General features: G+C 37.5%; 1 protein-coding gene across 3 annotated transcripts in view; it reads right to left on the bottom strand.

Moving 5' to 3' along the window:
- Positions 1–20,160, bottom strand: part of LOC130682128 (probable ubiquitin carboxyl-terminal hydrolase FAF-X) — a 173,747-nt gene that overhangs the window by 24,984 nt on the left and 128,603 nt on the right. For all 3 annotated transcript variants that reach the window (XM_057496259.1, XM_057496261.1, XM_057496260.1), the window contains 3 exons: positions 19,898–20,120; positions 17,697–17,917; positions 15,683–15,873 (listed from right to left, as the gene is read on the bottom strand). In XM_057496259.1, coding sequence (XP_057352242.1) covers positions 15,683–15,873; positions 17,697–17,917; positions 19,898–20,120 — 635 coding nt within the window. The remainder of the gene's footprint in view (positions 1–15,682; positions 15,874–17,696; positions 17,918–19,897; positions 20,121–20,160) is intronic.

The following is a 20,160-nucleotide window of genomic DNA, read 5'->3' as shown; positions in this document are numbered from 1 at the left end:
AAAGGATCTCCAGGAATGAAAGAATACTAAGAGAACTGTGTGACCAATTGAAACAGAACAATACCTGCATTATAGGGGTACCAGAAGACGACAAAAAATCAAATAACCCAATAAAAAAAATGCAGACACGAATAGACATTTCCCCAACAAAAAATAAAGATGGCTAACAGGTATATGAAAAGATGCTCTATATTTTTAGTTAATCATCTGTGAAATGCGCTCAAAACCACAATGAGAACTACGTCACACCACTCAGAATGGCCACTAACCAAAAGACAAGAAATGACAAGTGTTGGTGAGATGCAGAGAAAAGGGAATTCTTCTATACTGTTGGTGAAATGTCAGTTAGTGCTGGAAAGCAGTGTGGAGTTTCCTGAGAAAACTAAAACAGAAATACCATTTAACCCAGGAATTCCAAATATAGGAATTTACCCAAGGAAAACAAAAACCCTGATTTGGAAAGACATACGAGCCCCTATGTTTACTGCCACATTACTTACAACAGCCAAGATGTGTATGTAAGCTACCAAAGTGTCCATGAACACATTCAGCCATTCAAAAAGAAAGAAATCCTGCAATAATTTGGGTCATTTGCGAGAATATGGCTGGACCTAGAGGATGTTATGCTCAGTGAAATAAGCTAGGCAAAGTAAGATAACTATCATATGATTTCACTTACTTGCTCAATCTAAAACCAAAACAAAATTACGAGAACAGCAGTAGACTCACAGTAAGAAGTGACTGGTGTTTACCATGGGGGAGGGGTTGGGGTAGGTGAGTGAGGAAGGTGAAGGAGATAAAGGGACACAACAATTCTCAATCATAACACAAGCTGGTCACAGGGATGGTAGAAGAGCATGGTGAATACAGCTAATGATTCTGCGACGTCTTTCTAGGTAGACAGATAGTAGCCACACTGGTGGGGTAAACAATTTAATCATGTGGGTAACTGGTGAACCACTGTGTCGTATACTTGAATCGAATACAAGATTGTATACCCACTAGACGTCAGTAAAAAAAAAAAAAAGGACTATTACAGAGTATATGACTTTTGTAGTTAGTTCTTTTTACTCAGCATAAGCATATTGCTGAAATCCACTGAACCTTTTCAATGTAACACCATTACACCAGTTTGACTAACCTGAGTTGTAGAAGAACATAATTGTTTCCAGCCTGTTCATCTATTCAGAACTGTATGAACATTCATGTAGAAATTTTGGCGTGAGCCTAAGTATTGTTTTCTCTGGCATAAATCTTAATAACTGCAATTGCTGTATTGTATACTTAGTGAATATTCAATTTTGTAAAAAACTGCTTTCCAGAGTGGCTATGGTATTTTCTACTCACACCCACAACAGGTGTCCGAGATTTTCTACATCCTACCCAACATTTGGTATTGTCATTTTTTAAATATTATCAATCTGATGTGTGTGTTGTGATATGCATTGTGTGCTTTAATCCCTTTAACGTTTAATCTATAGCATTCTATTTAAACGGGGTCTCATGGAGAGAGCACAGAAATTATTTTTAATCTAATCTGGACAATCGATGTCTTTCAACTGGACTAATTTACATTTTACATAGTACTGATTTAACTGAATTTAAGCACATGTCATTCTTTTGCTGTTTGTAGATGAGGAATTTTTCTTTCTGCCCTTTTATGTATTAATTATATTTTAACATTCAGTTTCAATGCATCTGTTGGCTTTTTGCCTATGTATCTTTCTGTTTGATTTTTAAATATGGCAGCCTTAAGAATTATTTTTAGAACATATACAGACGGTATCTTTTTTTTATGGCTAAAATGCTAAATTTTATGTTGTGTATTTTATAATACAATAAAAGCTGCTTTAAAAACCTACAAAAGCCAAATAAGTAAATCACAAGAAGTACATATTATATGATCCTTTCTATGAAATTCTAAAACATGTAGAATGAACCTATGGTGATAGAGCTCAGAATAATCAGAATACTGATCAACCTGGCTGAGGGATTTTGTTTTTTGTTACTATTGCTATCACTAACCTACAATTACATGAGGAACATTATGTTTACTGGGCTCCCCCTTCACCAAGTACCCCACCACCTACCCCATTACAGTGACTGTCCATTAGCGTAGTAAGATGCTGGAGAATCACTACTTGTCTTCTGTGTTGTACAGCCCTCCCCATGCACCCTCACATTATACATGCTAATCATAGTGCCCCCTTCTGTTCTTTTTCCCCCCGTATACCTCTCTTCCCAACCATCCTCCCCAGTCCCTTTCCCTTTGGTAACTGTTAGTACACTTTTGGGTTCTGTGAGTCTGCTGCTGTTTTGCTCTCCAGTTGTTTTTCTTTGTTCTTATACTCCACAGATGAGTGAAATCATTTGGTACCTGTCTTTCTCCGCCTGGCTTATTGCAGTGAGCACAATACCCTCTAGCTCCATCCACGTTTTTGCAAATGGTAGAATTTGTTTTCTTCTTACAGCTGAATGATATTCCATTGTGTGTATGTACCCCATTTCTTTATCCATTCATCTCCTGATGGGACACTTAGGTTGCTTCCATTTCTTGGCTATTGTAAATAGTGCTGCAATAAACATAGGGGTGCATCTGTCTTTTTCAAACTGGGTTGCAGCATTCCTATTAGTGGGATTCCTGGGTCAAATGGTATTTCTATTTTGAGCTTTTCGAGTCATCTCCATACTGCTTTCCACATGGTTGAACTAACTTACATTCCCATCAGCAGTGTAGGAGGGTTCCCCTTTCTTCATAACCTCACCAACATTTGATGTTCTTTGTCTTTTGGATGATGGTGACCCTTACTAGTGTGAGGTGATATCGCATCGTGGTTTTAATTTGCATTTCTCTGATGACTAGCGATGTGGAGCATCTTTTCATGTGTCAGTTGGCCATCTGAATTTCTGCTTTGGAGAACTGTCTGCTTAGATCCTGTGCCCATTTCTTAATTGGATTGTTTGCTTTTTGTTGAAGCGCGTGAGCTCTCTATATATTTTGGATGTCAACCCTTTATCAGATCTGTCATTCATGAATATGTTTTCCCATTCTGTAGGATGCCTTTTTGTTCTACTGGTGGTGTCCTTTGCTGTTCAGAAGCTTTTCAGCTTGATATAGTCCCACTTGTTCATTTTTGCTTGTTTCCCTTGCCTGGGGAGATATGTACATGAAGAAGTTGCTCCTGTTTTTGTCCAAGAGATTTTTGCTTTTGTTTTTTTCTGTTTCATGACTTACATTCAAGTCTTTAAACCATTTCGAATTTGCTTTTGTGTATGCGCTTCGACAGTGATCCAGTTTCATTCTCTTACATGTAGCTGTCCAGTTTTGCCAACACCAGCTATTGAAGAGGCTGTCATTTCCCCCATTGTATGTCCATGGCTCCTTTATCATACACTAGTTGACCACATGCGTTTGGGTTAACGTCTGGACTCTGTATCCTGTTCCACTGGTCTGTGGGTCTGTTCTTGTGCCAGTGCCAAATTGTCTTGATTACTGTGGCTTTGTAGTAGAGCTTGAAGTTGGGAAGTGAGATCCCTCCCACTTCACTCTTCCTTCTACGGATTGCCTCAGCTATTCGGGGTCTTTGGTGGCTGCCTATGAATTTTAACACTACTGCTTCCAGTTTGTTGAAGGAGGCTGGCTATTGGTATTTGGATAGGGATTGCACTGAATCTGTATATTGCTTTGGGCAGGATGTCCATTTTGACAATATTAATTCTTCCTAGCCAAGAGCATCTTGCAGTTTTCAGGATATAAGTCTTTCACTTCCTTGGTTAGGTTTATTCCTAGGCATTTTCTTCTTTTTCATTCAATTGTGAATGGAATTGTTTTCCTGATTTTCTGCTCGCTCATCATTACTGTCTAGGAAAGCAATAGATTTCTGTGTGTTAATTTTGTATTCTGCAACTTTGCTGAATTCAGATATTTGTTCTAGTAGTTTTGGAGTGTAGTCGTTATGGCTTTTTTATATACAATATCATGTCATCTGCAAAGAGTGACAGTTTGACTTCTTCTTTACCTATTTGGATGCATTAAATTTCTTTGCTTTGTCTGATTGCCATGGCTAGGACCTACAGTACTATGTTGAATAACAGTGGGAGAGTGGGCATCCCTGTCTTGTTCCTCATCTTAGAGGAAACACTTTCAGCTTCTCGCTGTTAACTATGATAGTGGCTGTGGGCTTGTCCTATATGGCCTTTATTATGTTGAGGTACTTGCCCTCTATACCCATTTTTTGGAGAGTTTTTATCATGAATAGATGTGAAATGCTTTTTCGGCATCTATGGAGATGATTATGTGGTTTTTGTCCTTCTTTTTATCATGTGGTGGAGAACGTTCGTGGATTTCTGAATGTTGTACCATCCTTGCATCCCTGCAATGAATCCCTCTTGATCATGGTGTATGACCATCTTGATGTATTTTTGAATTTGGTTTGCTCTTATTTTCTTGAGTATTTTTGCATCTATGTTCATTAAGGATATTGGTCTGTAATTTTCTGTTTTGGTGGTGTCTTTGCCTGGTTTTGGTACTAGAGTGATGCTGGATTCAAAGAATGAGTTTGGAAGTAGTCCCTCCTTTTGTTTTTTGGAAAACCTTAATTTGAATGGGTATCATGTCTTCTCTATATGCATATGTCTGATAAAATCCCGCAGTGAATCTATCTGGCCCAGGTGTTTTGTTCTTGTGTATTTTTTTGATTACCGATTCAATTTCTTTGCTGTTAATTGGTCTGTTTAGATTTTCTGTTTCTTCCTTGGTCAGCGTTGGAAGGCTTTAGTTTTCTAGGAAGTTGTCCATTTCTTCTAGGTTTTCCACAGAGGTTATCTTCTGATATTCAAGTAACACACAGAGCCTCAAAGCCATAAAACTGCCTTAATTTTTCCTTTATATTACAAATGTCTAAGGTTTTTCAATATATACTCAGTGATTTCTTTACCTGGTGTTATTTTTGGTTGCAATATTTATACAACTTAAATCTGAGAACAAAGTAGACTTCTATAAAAACCCAGTAATTCACCTATCTGTGGCTCTTCCTATATTCTTGAAATTCCAAGTTTCTCTTGGCAATATTTTCCCTGTCACCAGACCTTTGAGAATTCTAGAGCAGGAGTTGTGGAGAAATTCCACACAAATTCCTATTTACTTTAGAATGTACTTATTTCCCTTTCACTGTCGAAGAACATTTTCAGGGGATATGTATGTTTGATTCTTCAACTATTTCTTTCTGTCGTTTCCTGTGCCTTTAGTGTCATACCAAGAAATCAGTCAAATTCAGGTTCTCTTCTAAAAGTTTTATAATTTTGTCTCTCATGTTTAGGTATTTAATCCAGTTTGAGTCAGTGTTAATAGACATGTTGTGAGGTAAAGATCTAATGGTAAAACACTGAAAGATTTTCTCTAAGAGCAGGAATAAGGCAAGGATGACCTGCTTTCTTTCTTCCCTTGTATCTGCACAGCACTGGACTTTTACCTAGACTATTTTGTCAAGAGAAGAATAAAGGCATTCAAACTGGAAATCCTGAAGATCGAAAAAACCTGTTCATTCAGCAACAAATTCAGCTAAGTTTTAGGAAACAAAAATCAACACATAAAAGTCACAGTGAAGGGAGCGACTATTATTAATGCACACTGAGTTTCAATTTTGGATGATAATAAATGTTGTGAAGGAAGATGGGTGATGGAGAACAAAATGTGAATGTGCTTAATGTCACTGAACGGTACACCTAAAAACACTTTCTGAAAACAGCAAGGTTTATGTTACATACAGTTGATTATCAAAAATATTACTGAGTTAGATTATAAAACCAAGAGAAAAACTGATAAGAAAGACTTCATCAATATTTAAAATCTTTGTGCATTAAAGTACATTAAGACAGTGAAAAGACCATCTACAGAATGTGAGAAAGTATTTGTAAATCACTTATCTATTAGGGCCTATTATGATAAGTGCCCCAAAATCTCTCACAATGTAACAAAAAGACGATGGGAAAGTATGTGAATAGGTTTTTCCCTTAAAAACAACAACAAAACTAAGTAGCCAATAAACACAAGATGTTCAACTATGTTAATCATTAGGAAACTGTAAACCAAAACCACAGTGAGACCTCTTCACATCTATAAAGAAGGATAATATGAAAGGCAAGAGCAGGGAATGAAAAAAGGGAAAAAATATGAATAGTATTAATATTGGCTGAAAAAAATGCAACCCTCATACTTTGATGGTGGGAAAGTAAAATGATACAGAGGACATGGAAGAGTTTGGTGGTTCCTCAAAAAGTTAAGAATTACTATATGGCCCTGCAACTTGACTCCTGAGACAAATGTAAACTTAAGTCCACACAAAAACCTACACATCCTGAATGCTGACATATGTACTATTCACAATCACTAAAAACCATCCAAGTGTCCATCAACTGATGAAGGAATCACCAAAATGTGAGGTACCCATACAATGGCCATGAAATGATGGTCTGATATATGTCAGAAAGTTGAGGCACCCTATAAACATGCTTAGTCAAAGAGGTCAGGCCCCAAAATGCCCACATATTATGTGGCTCTATATGAAATATTCAGATAGACACTTTGTTTCTCTCAACATGATGCCTCAGTCTCCAGGGCCTTTCAATATTCTCTCTTTCACTCATATATAGAGAAAACTAAGCTTTCTTTTATCAAAGTTGGAAAAAGGGGAGAATTGGAGAGTAACTTTTTAACAGGCTTGTGGGACTTCTCTTGGGTGATGAAAGTACTCTAAAACTGGACAGTAATGATGACACAAACATTTTGAATGTAGCCTGCACCACTATTGTATACTTTTAAAGAGTTACAAGAAAAAAACCCTGAAGAGGCTATTATGTGAGTGGATTGCAGGTAATATAAAAGTGCTAGACAAATTGTGAGTGCCATCATTTATATGGAGAGAATATCTGTGAGACAAAAAAACTACATATATTTAAGTACAAACATGAAGATTCGGCAGGAGCATAATTATACTTATCTATATATCCAGTTATAAGTAGACATATGAAGATACAAATACAAACATGCATTTATGGTTCTACTATCTAATTACTATCTAATTACTATCTAAATACATGCACATAATCGAGTGAAAGAGTTTAAGATAAAATCTCATAGTATACCAATTTGGAAGAACAACAACAGAAATGTTGACTGGAATATGCTGAAGAAAGTCCTGAGTCAGAGACAAGACAAACAGGATAAAGACAGAAAGGTCTATACCAGGTGACAGAACTGGAAGCAGAAAGGCCTGTATCTGGAAGGAAGCATTGTATATATGTAAATTATCCTTAAAATGTACACTGATAGTTCATCTTGTGGAATATAGAAACGAATGATGAGAATAGGGGTCATTGTACTTCTAAATCTGTGATGTTCAAAAGAACTTTAAGTGACAATGCTCACATCTATGTATATATATTAGGGGTATTGCTCTGAATCCAACAGAAAGCGTGACCCCAGATGTCAGCTGATCCCTTCGTTTATCCACTTGCAATCGTAATTCTGCAGAAAGCATTCTGAATTCCTGTGAATGACTGTAGCCCTTTTTTATATAGTAAGAAGAGATAGCTCTCCTAGTTACAGTAACGCTCTTAGTCTTAGGTAGTTGGTAGTTACAGTTGGACATGACACATGATAGGAGTTGACAAAATTTGCAAGAGAAAGGAAACCAGGTCAAGATTTTTAGGCTTAAAAACCTAAAAACAGAGCAAATTTTATTGGTCATTTTAGGAGGATGCTAGGACAGTGTTTGATTACTTAACAAACTTACAAAATAAGATTTAAAAAGTATCCTGGTTCTTATACATTTACATAGTAAGGGTAAATGATGACAGCAAGCTTCTCTTATAGATTCAATCTAATACACGGATGATAATCAATGTCAATTTCTGACCATAATGAAAAAAATAATGGGGACCTAACTGTAACTAAATGACTCAAAACCACAAAAAGACATTTTGTATCTCTCTAAGAGAGTAAAATCACCACCTATTAAGTACTCTTGCCCATTCCAAATGGGAAATAAAATGATACTTTAAGTGGTCAAGCATCTTGATATTGGCTGGCTATGAAAACTACAGCTTTTGAACCAAATAAAGCCCACAATCACCCAAGACCTAAGAATAGTATTATATATAGGTTCAAATGGTTGAAAATAAGCCAAACTGGTACTATTTCATGACAAATGAAAATCGTATGAATTCAAATTCCAAAGTCCATGAACAAAGTTTTATTGAAACACAGCCATACCTCACTTACTTACATATTATCTATAGCTGCTTTCTTGTTACTGCGGCAGAGTTAAATTTGTGACAGAATGTTTTATCTGCAAAGCTAATAAATACAGGAACAGAGCAAAGAGAAAATAATACAGAACACCAGAGCACTACAATTAGGAAAATCCAGACTGTGAGAAAGTTTCCAGGGCAAACTACCTGATTTCCTTATTGATAATTGCAAAACAGCTCGAAAGCAACAGAATGAACCAAAAACAAACAAACAAACAAACAAAAGTCCACACTCAAATCCCAACTAACCAAGCTGCAGCACCAACACAAGAAAGGAAAAAGAAATCTGTATAATAAAAAAAAAAACTTCTGGATTCGAGAGGAAGATGACAGCGTGAGTAGGGCAGCAGAACCCTTCCCAAAACCATATATATATTTGAAAATACAACAGGGGGAGAGATACAAGCCGTGGCCGGATGGAACCCAAGCGCTCCCCCGACCCCAGCCCACCAGCGGGAGGAAAGGGGTCAGAGTTTGGACAGAGTGGAAGCACAGGATTGCTAAATAACCAGCCTTGGTAATCCACACCACGAGCACAGACACACATTGCATGCTGTGCTGGATATTAGGAGAACAGAAAAGTAAAATCTGCGAGTGGTTCCCCGCAGCCCGAACTCCTGGGACAAAAGAAAAGAGTGCTTTTTGAAAGGGACAGGAGCTTCACAGCTGGATGGAATCATCTCCGCACACTCAGCCCAGCATCTGGGAACCCCAGGGAACTTCAGGTACCCTCACCCCTGGGTGGCAATGCAGCTCCAAAGTCCCTCATGGCGATAAGCAGCCTGCCATGCACTCCCCCTCATGTGAGGGCCTGGCAGAGCAGGCTGGGAGGTGACCACGCCTACAGCAGCCACCCAGAACATCCTCCCAGCACACAGCCATGCAGGCCAGACCAGGGTCCGCAGCTGGCGAGCAGATGCCCGGTGCAAGCAGAGGCGCAAAGGGGCGCCGTACTCGCATGAGAGCACACCCAGCTCGCCTGCCTCTCCCCAACAGGGCTCTGGGATGCCCTGCCCGCCGCGGCTCAGGGGAGTAACCTGTAGCCTGTTCCCAGTGTGTGGATAACTGTCACAGGCAGCAGAGGAGGGAAGGGCAACCAGCAAGCAGTAAGGGACCTGGTTTTCTCCCAGGTGACACATGTGTCACCTGCCTGTGACCACTTTTATCACCATGAAAAGGCAGAAGAACCTTGTCCAGTCAAAAGTCAGTCAGACAACCTGAGAGGGCCTGCTGAGATAGATATAACAAATCATCCTGAAAAAGAATTCAAAATAAAAGCCATAACCATGCTGATGGACCTGCAGAGAAACATGCAAGAGCTAAGGGATGAAGTCCGGAGGGAGATAACAGAAATGAAACAATCGATAGAGGCCTTAAGAGGAGACTAGGTGAGGTGCAAGAGGCCATTAATGGAACAGAAAGCAGAGAACATGAATACAGAGTAGCAGAGACAGAGAGAGATAAAAGGATCTCCAGGAATGAAAGAATATTAAGAGAACTGTGTGACCAATCCAAGCGGAAAAATACTCGCATTACAAGGGGGGTACCAGAAGAGGAAGAAGAGAGAAAAAGGGAAAGAAAGTGTCTTTGAAGAAGTAATTGCTGAAAACTTCTCCAAACTGGGGGACGAAATAGGCTCTCCAACCCTGGAAGCCCACAGAACTCCAAAAGCAAGTGACCCAACGGAGACAACACCAAGACACATAATAATTAAAATGGCAAAGATCATGGACAAGGACAGAGTTTTAAAGGCAGCCAGAGAGACAGAAAAGGTCACCTACAAAGGAAAGCCATCAGGCTATCATCAGACATCTCAACAGAAACCTTACAGGCCAGGAGAGAATGGCATGATATATTTAATGCAGTGAAACAGAAGGTCCTTGAACGAAGAATACTGCATCCAGCTCGATTATCATTTAAATATGAAGGAGGGATTAAACAATTGCCAATCAAGCAAAAGCTGAGAGAATTTGCCTCCCACAAACCACATCTGCAGGGCATTTTAAAGGGACGGCTCTAGATGGAAGCACTCCTAAGGCTAAACAGATGTCACCAGAGAAAATAAAATCACACCAAGGAAAGCAGACCAACCAAATACTAACTAAAGGCAAAAAATAAAATCAACTATGCACAAATGCAGTCAAAGGAAACATAAAACAGTACACATTAAAACACCTAACATGTAAAGAATGGAGAAGTAGGAATGAGAAGGGAGCGAAATAAAGAATTATCAGACTGTGTTTATAAGAGCTTAATAAGTGAGTTAAGTTAGACGATAAGATAGTGAAGAAGCTACCCCTGAACTTTGGTAACCACGAATCTAATGCCAGCAATGGCAGTAAGTACATACCTTTTGACAAGCACCAAAATATAAACAGACTGAATGCACCAGTCAAGACACAGAGTAATAGAATGGATAAAAATACAGGACCCATCTATATGCTGCTTACAAGAGACTCACCTCAAACCCAAAGACATACTCAGACTAAAAGTCAAGGGATGGAAAAAGATATTTCATGCAAACAACAGGGAGAAAAAAGCAGGTGTTGCAGTACTTGTATCAGACAAAATAGACATCAAAACAAAGAAAGTACCAAGAGATAAAGAAGGACATTACGTAACGGTAAACGGGTCAGTCCAACAAGAGGATATATATCCATTATAAATATATATGCACTCAATACAGGAGCACCAACATGTGTGAAAGAAATACTAACAGAGTTAATGGAGGAAATAGAATGCAATGCGTTCTTTCTAGGAGACGTCAACACACCACTCCCTTCAAAGGACAGTTCCACCACACAAAAATTAAGTAAGGACATAGTGGCACTGAACAACACACTAGAACAGACGGACCTAATAGACATTACAGAACTCTACACCCAAAAGCAGCAGGATACATGTTTTTCTCAAGTGCACATGGAACATTTTACAGAACAGACCACATACTAGGCCACAAAAAGAGCCTCAGTAAACTCAAAAAGACTGAAATTCTACCAAACAACTTCATAAGACCACAAAGGTATAAAACTAGACATAAATTGAACAAAGAAAACAAAAAGGCCACCAACACATGGAGGCCAAACAACATGCTCCTAAATAATCAATGGATCAATGACCAAATTAAAATAGAGATCAAGCAATATATGGAGACAAATGACAACAACACAAGGACCCAAATTCTGTGAGATGCAGCGACGGCAGTTCTAAGAGGAAAGTACGTAACAATCCAGGCCTGTTTAAAGAAGGAAGAACAATCCAAAGTGAATAGTCTAAAGTCACTATTATTGAAATTGGAAAAAGAACAAATGAGGCCCAAAATCAGCAGGAGGGACATAATAAAGTACAGAGAGGAAATAAAACTGAGAAGAATAAAAGGATAGAAAAATCAATGAAAACAAGAGCTGGTTCTTAGAGAAAATAAACAAAATATCAACTGCTAACCTGACTTTTTAAGAGAAAAAGAGAATCTCCACATATAAACAGAATCAGAAATGAGGAAGGAAATATAACAATGGACCCCAACCCCACAGAAATACAAAGAATTATTAAAGAATACTATGAAGATCTATACAATAACAAGGTAGAAAACCTCGAAGAAATGGACAACTTCCTAGAAAAATACAACCTTCCAAGACTGACCACGGAAGAAATGGAAAATCTAAACAAACTAATCACCAGCAATGAAATTTAATCAGTAATCAAAATTACCCAAGAGCAAAACCCCCGGGGCAGATGGATGCACCGCAGAATTTTATCAGACATACAGGGAAGGCATAATACCCATTCTCCTTAAAGTTTTCCAAAAAAGACAAGAGGACGGAATACTTCCAAACTCTTTCTATGAAGCCAGGATCACTCTCATACCAAAACCAAGCAAAGACCCCACTAAAACAGAAAATTACAGACCAATATCCCTGATGAACATAGATGCAAAAATACTCAACAAAATATTAGCAAACCGAATTCAAAAATACACCAAGCTGATCATACACCATGACCAAGTGGGATTCATCACAGCAATGCAAGGATGGTACAACATTTGAAAATCCATCAACATCATGCACCACATCAACAAACAGGACAAAAACCACATAATCATCTCCATACATGCTGAGAAAGCATATGACGAAGTTCAACATCCATTCACGATAAAACTCTCAATAAAATGGGTAGAGAGGGCAAGTAGATCAACATAATACAGTCCACATATGACAAACCCACAGCCAACATCATACGTAACAGTGAGAAGCTGAAAGGCTTCCCTTGGAGATCGGGAACAGGACAGGGATGCCCACTCTACCCCGCTATTCAACATAGTTCCGGACGTCCTCGCTGAGGGCAATCAGACAAAACAAAAAAAATACACGGTGTTTAGAATGGTAAAGAGGTCAAACTGTGACTCTTTGCAGATGACATGATATTGTACGTGAAAAACCCTGAAGACTCCACTCCAAAACTATTAGAACTAATATATGAATTCAGCAAGGCTCCGGGATACAAAATTACTACACACAAATCTGTTGCTTTCCTATACACCAATGACAAACTAGCAGAAAGAGAAATCAGGAAAACAATTCCATTCACAATTGCATCAAAAAGAACAAAATACCCACGAATAAACCTATCCAAGGACGTGAAAGACCTATACCCTGAAAACTACAAGACACTCCTAAGAGAAATTAAAGAGGACACTAACAAATGGAAACTCATCCCATGCTCTTGGCTAGGAAGAATATGGTCAAAATGGACATTCTGCCTAAAGCAATCTACAGATTCAATGCAATGCCTATCAAAATACCAAAAGAATTCTAAAACGAACTGGAAGAAATAGTTCTAAAACTCATATGGAACCACAAAAGTCCCTGAATAGCCAAAGCAATCCTGAGAAGGAAGAATAAAGGAGGGGGGAACTCGCTCCCCAACTGCAAGCTCTACTACGAAGCCACAGTAATCAAGACAATTTGGCACTGGCACAGGAACAGACCTACAGACCAGTGGAACAGAACAGAGGGTCCAGATAATAACCCAAAAGGATATGTGGCCAATTAATATACGATAAAGGAGCCATGGACATACAATGGGGAGATGACAGCCTCTTCAACAGCTGGTGTTGGCAAAACTGGACAGCTACATGTGAGAGAATGAAACTGGATTCTTGTCTAACCCCATACACAAAAGTAAATTGGAAATGGATTAAAGACCTGAATGTAAGTCATAAAACCATAAAACTCTTAGGAAAAAACATAGGCAAAAATCTCGTCGACATAAACATGAACAACTTCTTCATGAACACATCTCCTCGGGCTAGGTTAACAAAAGCAAAAATGAACAAGCGGGACTGTATCAAGCTGTAAAGCTTCTGTACAGCAAAGGACACCACCAATAGAACAAAAAGGCATCCTACAGTATGGGAGAATAACATCATAAATGACAGATCCGATAAAGGGTTGACATCCAAAACATACACAGAGCTCACACACGTCAACAAACAAAAAGCAAATAATCCAATCAAAAAACAATCTCAGAGGAGCCAAACAGACAGTTCTCCAAAGAAGAAATTCAGATGGCCAACAGACATGAAAAGATGCTCCACATCACTAGTCATAGGAAAAAAGCAAATTAAAACCACAATGAGGTATCACCTCACACCAGTAAGGATCACCACCATCCAAAAGACAAACAACAACAAATGTGGATGACTTTGTGGAGTAAAGGGAACCCTCCTACACAGCTGGTGGGAATATAAATTAGTTCAACAATTGTGGAGAGCAGTGTTGAGTTTCCTCACAAAACTCAACATAGAAATACCATTTGAGCTAGGAATTCCACTCCTAGGAATTTACCCAAAGAGTGCAGCATCCCAGTTTGAAAAAGACATATGCATCCCTATGTTTATTGCAGCACTATTTACAGTAGCTAAGAAACGGAAGCAACCTAAGTGTCCATCACTAGGGAATGGATAAAGAAGACGTGGTACATATATGCACAATGGAATATTATTCAGCCATAAGAAGAAAACAAATCCTGCCATTTGCAACAACATGGATGGAGCTAGAGGGTATTATGCTCTGTGAAATAAGCCAGGCGGAGAATGACAAGTATCAAATGACTTCACTCATCTGTGGAGTATAAGAACAAAGAAAAACCTGAAGGAACAAAATACAGAAACAGACTCACAGAACCCAGAAACGGCCTAACAGTTACCAAAGGGAAAGGGACTGGGGAGGATGGGTGGGAAGGGAGGGATAAGGGGGGATTATGATTAGCATTTATAATATGTGAGGTGGGGCATGGGGAGGGCTGTACAACACAGAGAAGAAAAGTAGTGACTCTATAGCATGTCAGTACGCTGATGGACAGAGAGTTTAATGGGGTGTGGGGGGGGACGTGGTGAAGGGGGCTGTGTAGTAAACAGAATGTTCCTCACGTAATTGTAGATTAAAGATACCAAAAGAAAAAACAAAAATACTTTGGCCAACTGCCTGCCATAAATGGACCGTGGGCCTGCTTGTAAATATAGTGTTAAGAAAAAAAAAATTAAACAATCCTGTAAATTTATTTCAGTGACGTGGGTGCAGTGATATTAAGGAATTTTTATTGAGGTGTGATAACAATATTATGGTATGCTTATTAAAAAAACCTTATACTCAGAACAAAGTAAAAACTGAAGGAACAGAGCAGCAACACTCACCTAACCCAAGAATGGACTAACAGTTATCAAACGGAAAGGGACTGGGATGGATGGGTGGGATGGGAGGGATAAGGTGGAAAAAGGGTCACTAAGATTAGCATGTGTAATGTAGTGGGAGGGACACAGGGAAGGCAGTATAACACAGGGAAGACAAGTAGTGATTCTATAGCATCTTACTATGCTGATGGACGGTGACTGTAAAGGGTTATTTGGTGAGCAGTTGATAATAGGGGAAGTCTAGTAAACTACAATGTTGTTCAGGAAAATGTACATTAATGATATCAAAAAAAAAAGAAAAAAAAAAGCACCTTACACTCATCAATGAAGAATAAAAAACAATGTCTAACATCTGCTTTAGAACTGTTGAATCCAGATGACTATATTCTAGTATTTTGTTTTTGTGCAATGCACAGGTTTTCCATATTAAAAAGTTAAGTATATCTTAAAGTAAAGAACACTGCTTCTCTTTACTGTGAAAATTTTCTCCTCCTCCTTTTGGAGTAATTGTATAGAAAAAACTCCAAATATACATCCAAATATTTTTTTCTATGCTGTAGGAAAGAGGACAGTCTAAGAGGGTTTGAACATGTATTTTAAAGTTAGTATATTCAAACAAAAAAGAGAGTTTAAAATATTGAGATTTTGAGAAACTACAATTAACATCTATCCATTAATTACCTGAACTCTTTCCAAAATCCTCTGGGCACAAAGTATGGTAAACGAGAAGCAGCTAAATGACCAAAGATGACCTGAAGGTATCTTAAGACACCAATATTGTACTCTTTCTGATCTTCTGTCTTACTTAATGCTGGTTTGTCTTCATATTGTTGAGGACATCTAAAAACATCATCTCGCGGATCAACATTACTCTACAAACCAAAGAACATAATTTGATTAGCTAACCTCAATTTACAAGTAGAGCGAAGCTGAGACAGATACAAACAGTGGAAGATCTGCATTATTTTGTACTCATATATCTAAACCACAGAACTTTCAACTTACTAATATTGGTGCTTATCCTGGCAATTTCACAGATGAGTTATTAAAAAATAGAGTTATTAAAATATACTACCTCCAGTAGAGTTATGCTCTACTGGAGGTAGTATAATGTAACAATCAAAGATTTAGTTGACCAGAATGGACTGGAGACAAATGAATGCTTTCTCATCAGACAAAAGAGACAAAAATAGAACTTTCGGTAACAAAAATATTTAACCTTCCCATAGTTTTTCTCCAACATTTCTCATGTAGAGACAATGCATTCTTCATAGATTATATGAGTTAAATTATGTGACATGATTAGAATTGTTAACACTGGATAAGTACAGCCATTCAGAGTACTGCTGGTATAAACAGCATAAATAGAAGCTCTAAAGCTCTTAAGCCCTCTCTATAAAGCAGAATTTGACTACTTTACAGAGCGCTGAACATCTCTGCTCTGCTATGAGGCCTTCTTTACAGAAGTAAATATCACATTTGCCTTTGAGAAGCTCACAGTTCATAAAAAAGAGTAAATAGGCAGACAACTAGAAGAATCAAAAAGCACAGGGTGTCGAGTAGCAAAGGTGGAATATCTAGTTTCGAATTTCATCTTTTGTCTGAATTAGTCTCCTTTTGCCAAGAGGATGAGCGATCTCTATTTATCCTTAACCTTGTACCGTCGCACTAAACTGGGCTACTGAAATAGGATCTAAATTCAAATCTTTTTGTCAAATAGTGGTCCTCAACCAGGTACTGGTATAGTCACCATATATGGAGATTCTTAAAAAGGTAAACCCAATGACTGGATAGTGTTATTTATAAAATCTGAAAAGAGTGAAAGTAGATGTGTGTTTCAGAATCTAACTGATGAGCTATATAATTTGAGAAACAAACTAGTTTTGGCTACAGAAATGTAATAACAACAGAAGAACCACTTACTACAATTAAAGTAGAGAAACACAGGAATAAGGGAAGAACCATTTCTACAATTAGAATATTCTCTACACCTTTATGAATTCTGAAAAACTTGTATAAAGGAAATAAAAGATAAAAATAGTTTCAACATAAATACAACTGAAACTTCAGAAGTTTTCCATTTGTAAGAGACACATGAGTTATATGTACTCTGATCTTCTAAAAACTGAAAATCTAACTTTTGTGTTTCTTTTTTCTACTCTGGAATATGCTTGGTAGGTAGTCTGATTATTATTATTATCTAATACTGTTAACAGACTGTGTAGCATTATATAAAGTAACGAATGCATTTGCTTCCTTATGAGAAAATTGTAATCTGAAAAAAATATTAAGAATATCCTAAGAATAAGCACAGACTATGGAACTGATAATACACAAGGTTAATAAATTAAATGGAATAATGTACCTTAAAAAGTTGAATGAAAATAAACTTCAATTATTTGTAAGTGATTGTTTTTCATTTTACAAATACCAAATATACCTACCAGACTGCAGACATGATTACATTGAAATGCTGCTGCTTTAAAAAAGCAACAGAAGTTGTGATAAAGATTATCAACTGCATTTTATAAGATGGTAAGTATAGTAAATCAGAGATAGTAGCTAAGAGTACTGTCCTAATATCAAATGTAATTCAAAAAACTCTATAAGAAACACAATACTCTGAGAAAAACTGTATCTGGTGTCAAGGTCTTGAAATATAGGGAAATAAAAAAGAATTCATAATTAAAATTACCTCGTTGTCCTGCTTCTCTTCACTGAACATGTCATCATCTATATCACTACCAGTGCCTTCAACTGCAAGAATACTGTTCCTGATAGGAGGAATCATGTATAACTGCTGGATCACAGAATTCATGTAACAAGTGGTACCAGCATTTTTGAGGCCCACAAATCCTTCTGGAGGGCGAGGTCTAACAGGTGGTAGGTACTCCCACTTAGTAAGTGCTTCACAAGCTTAACGAAGAAGGAGAAAAGGATTTTCATGAAAGCAGTAATTTAGTCCACTTGCAGCTATGCTATGATGATGATGATATTAGGATATTCAATCATTACCTCAGCCACTTTGAGACAGTACTCTAAATTTTTATTTCAACACTTAACCATTACATAGGTACGTCCTTACCAGAGCCTATGGTTTTACTGTTATTAATTCTGTGACACTCTTCTCAGAAAGTCATTTAAGATGGTATAGTAGTAAATTTGTGTTTTCTTTTTCATTTAAGTACCTTTAATTCGTTGGGATCAGAACTTTAAAATAAATCAAAATGGCATATAGCTTTCTAAGTCTTAGTTATGATTCCAAATCACAGTGTCAAAACCTCCAAGTGAATCTGTTTGCCGGCTGATAAAACAGTAAAAGAAAAATTGCTTTGCTTATACCCACTGTCTTATTCTCAGGATGTAACTGTATAGTGCATTGGAAAGGTTTTGTGAAAACTGTAGATCATTTCATATCCCTTTCTGCCTACCATAAAACCAAAACAACCATCAATCACTATCTTGAAGATGGATTGCATGATTTACAGCACAGTGAGCTGCAAATTATGTAGCCAATAAACAGATCTATTACTAATACATCTAATGCGCTGATAGATATATTACTAAGTGAAAAACTAGTGAAGAACACTCTATACAGTGCATTACTGTTCCTGTGTTAAAAAGACAAACACTGAACAAAGAGACATACATATGTACAATTTGCACTGAGACAATTCTGAACCAGGAATGTTGAATGTGTTGGAAGTTGATAGATTTTAATAATCTAACCACAAAATTCATTAAGCTGAATAATTTTTTAAAATTAAGGTTATCGTTAATACATAATCTTCTAAAGGTTTCCCATGAGCAATATTATGATTTCAACATTCACTCATATTATCAAGTACCTACCACACCCCATTGCAATCACTGTCCATTAGAGTAGTAAGATGCCACAGAGTCATTACTTGCATTCTACATGCTATACTGCCTTGCCCATGACCCACCTATACTGCGAGTGCTAATTACAATGCACCTTAATGCCCTTCTCCCTCTCTCCCCACCCTTTTTTCCCAAACCCCTCCCTTTGGTAATTGCTCGTCCCTTTTTGGGAGTCTGTGAGTCTGCTGCTGTTTTGTTCCTTCAGTTTTGCTTCGTTGTTACACTCCACAAATGCGCACTGCAAGTACTCTTAAAGATTTATACTAAATACCTCTGTGTATTACATTCTCAAGCCTTGGTTTTTCTCTTAAAATTAAACAGACTTTAGGTTCTTACTTTCTGTTTTTTTAATGTACTCCCTCCCTTTTGAGTTTCAGTTCTCTTAAAATCTAACATGGACATTAACCGAGAACGTAATGAAAGCACTTAAATGTTATCTTTGGCACATTGATATTCAAAAATTTAACTTTCTCAGGATGCAGATTAAAGTAACATTAAGCAATCTGTAAATGAAGGCTTCATAATCTTTTCAATGCAGACATTTTTAAGTTTTAAGTATTAAATTCTACACCATAAAGTGTGGCTTATTATTCTGGAGACTGGATTTTACTTCATCTGAGATGAAATAAAACATTTTACCTAGTTACCTGAACTATCTACAGTAAGGCATTTAAATATACATGTGAAAATTTTCTGTATGAAGTTTCTCTACATATAATGGTCTTAATTATGTATCTGATTACTAGAATTACTGAACTAATTACTTGTTGGTAAAAACAAATGAACAAACAAACATACAGACCTAAGTTAGACACTTCTTTGTTGGTGGTGGTGGTGGTGGTACAAGAAAAACAATTTTAGTCAGAAAGCCAACCAGCTGAGAAGACGGTGAATTAATGTCCTAAAGCACCATCTTACTAAGTTAAAACACTTTCTAAAAGATAAAAACCCAGACTTTTAAACATGGAAATATTACCAACCAGGAAAAACAGCTTTACAGGTTACAATACTTACTAGTTATTGCTGTGCCTATGTAATACATTTCAGTCAAACAGTCTCCTATCTGTTTGAGATTTCTTACACAGCCAACAGCTAATGCTACGAGTAGTTCAAAACCAGCACTGATGGTAGCCGGTGAACTACATACTGGGAGAGCCTGTTTAGCTGGAAGTTCCCCATTTCTCATACATTGCAGGTAAACTTTGGAGGCAGTAAAGATGAAATCATCAATTAATTCCTGAAGAGTTTGAAAAAAACAGACACATACAGTTAGTAAT

Source organism: Manis pentadactyla, chromosome Y (assembly GCF_030020395.1).
Source record: "Manis pentadactyla isolate mManPen7 chromosome Y, mManPen7.hap1, whole genome shotgun sequence".
Taxonomy (NCBI): domain Eukaryota; kingdom Metazoa; phylum Chordata; class Mammalia; order Pholidota; family Manidae; genus Manis; species Manis pentadactyla.
The sequence above is the reverse complement of the archived record's forward strand: the minus strand, read 5'-3'. Positions and strand labels throughout refer to the sequence as shown.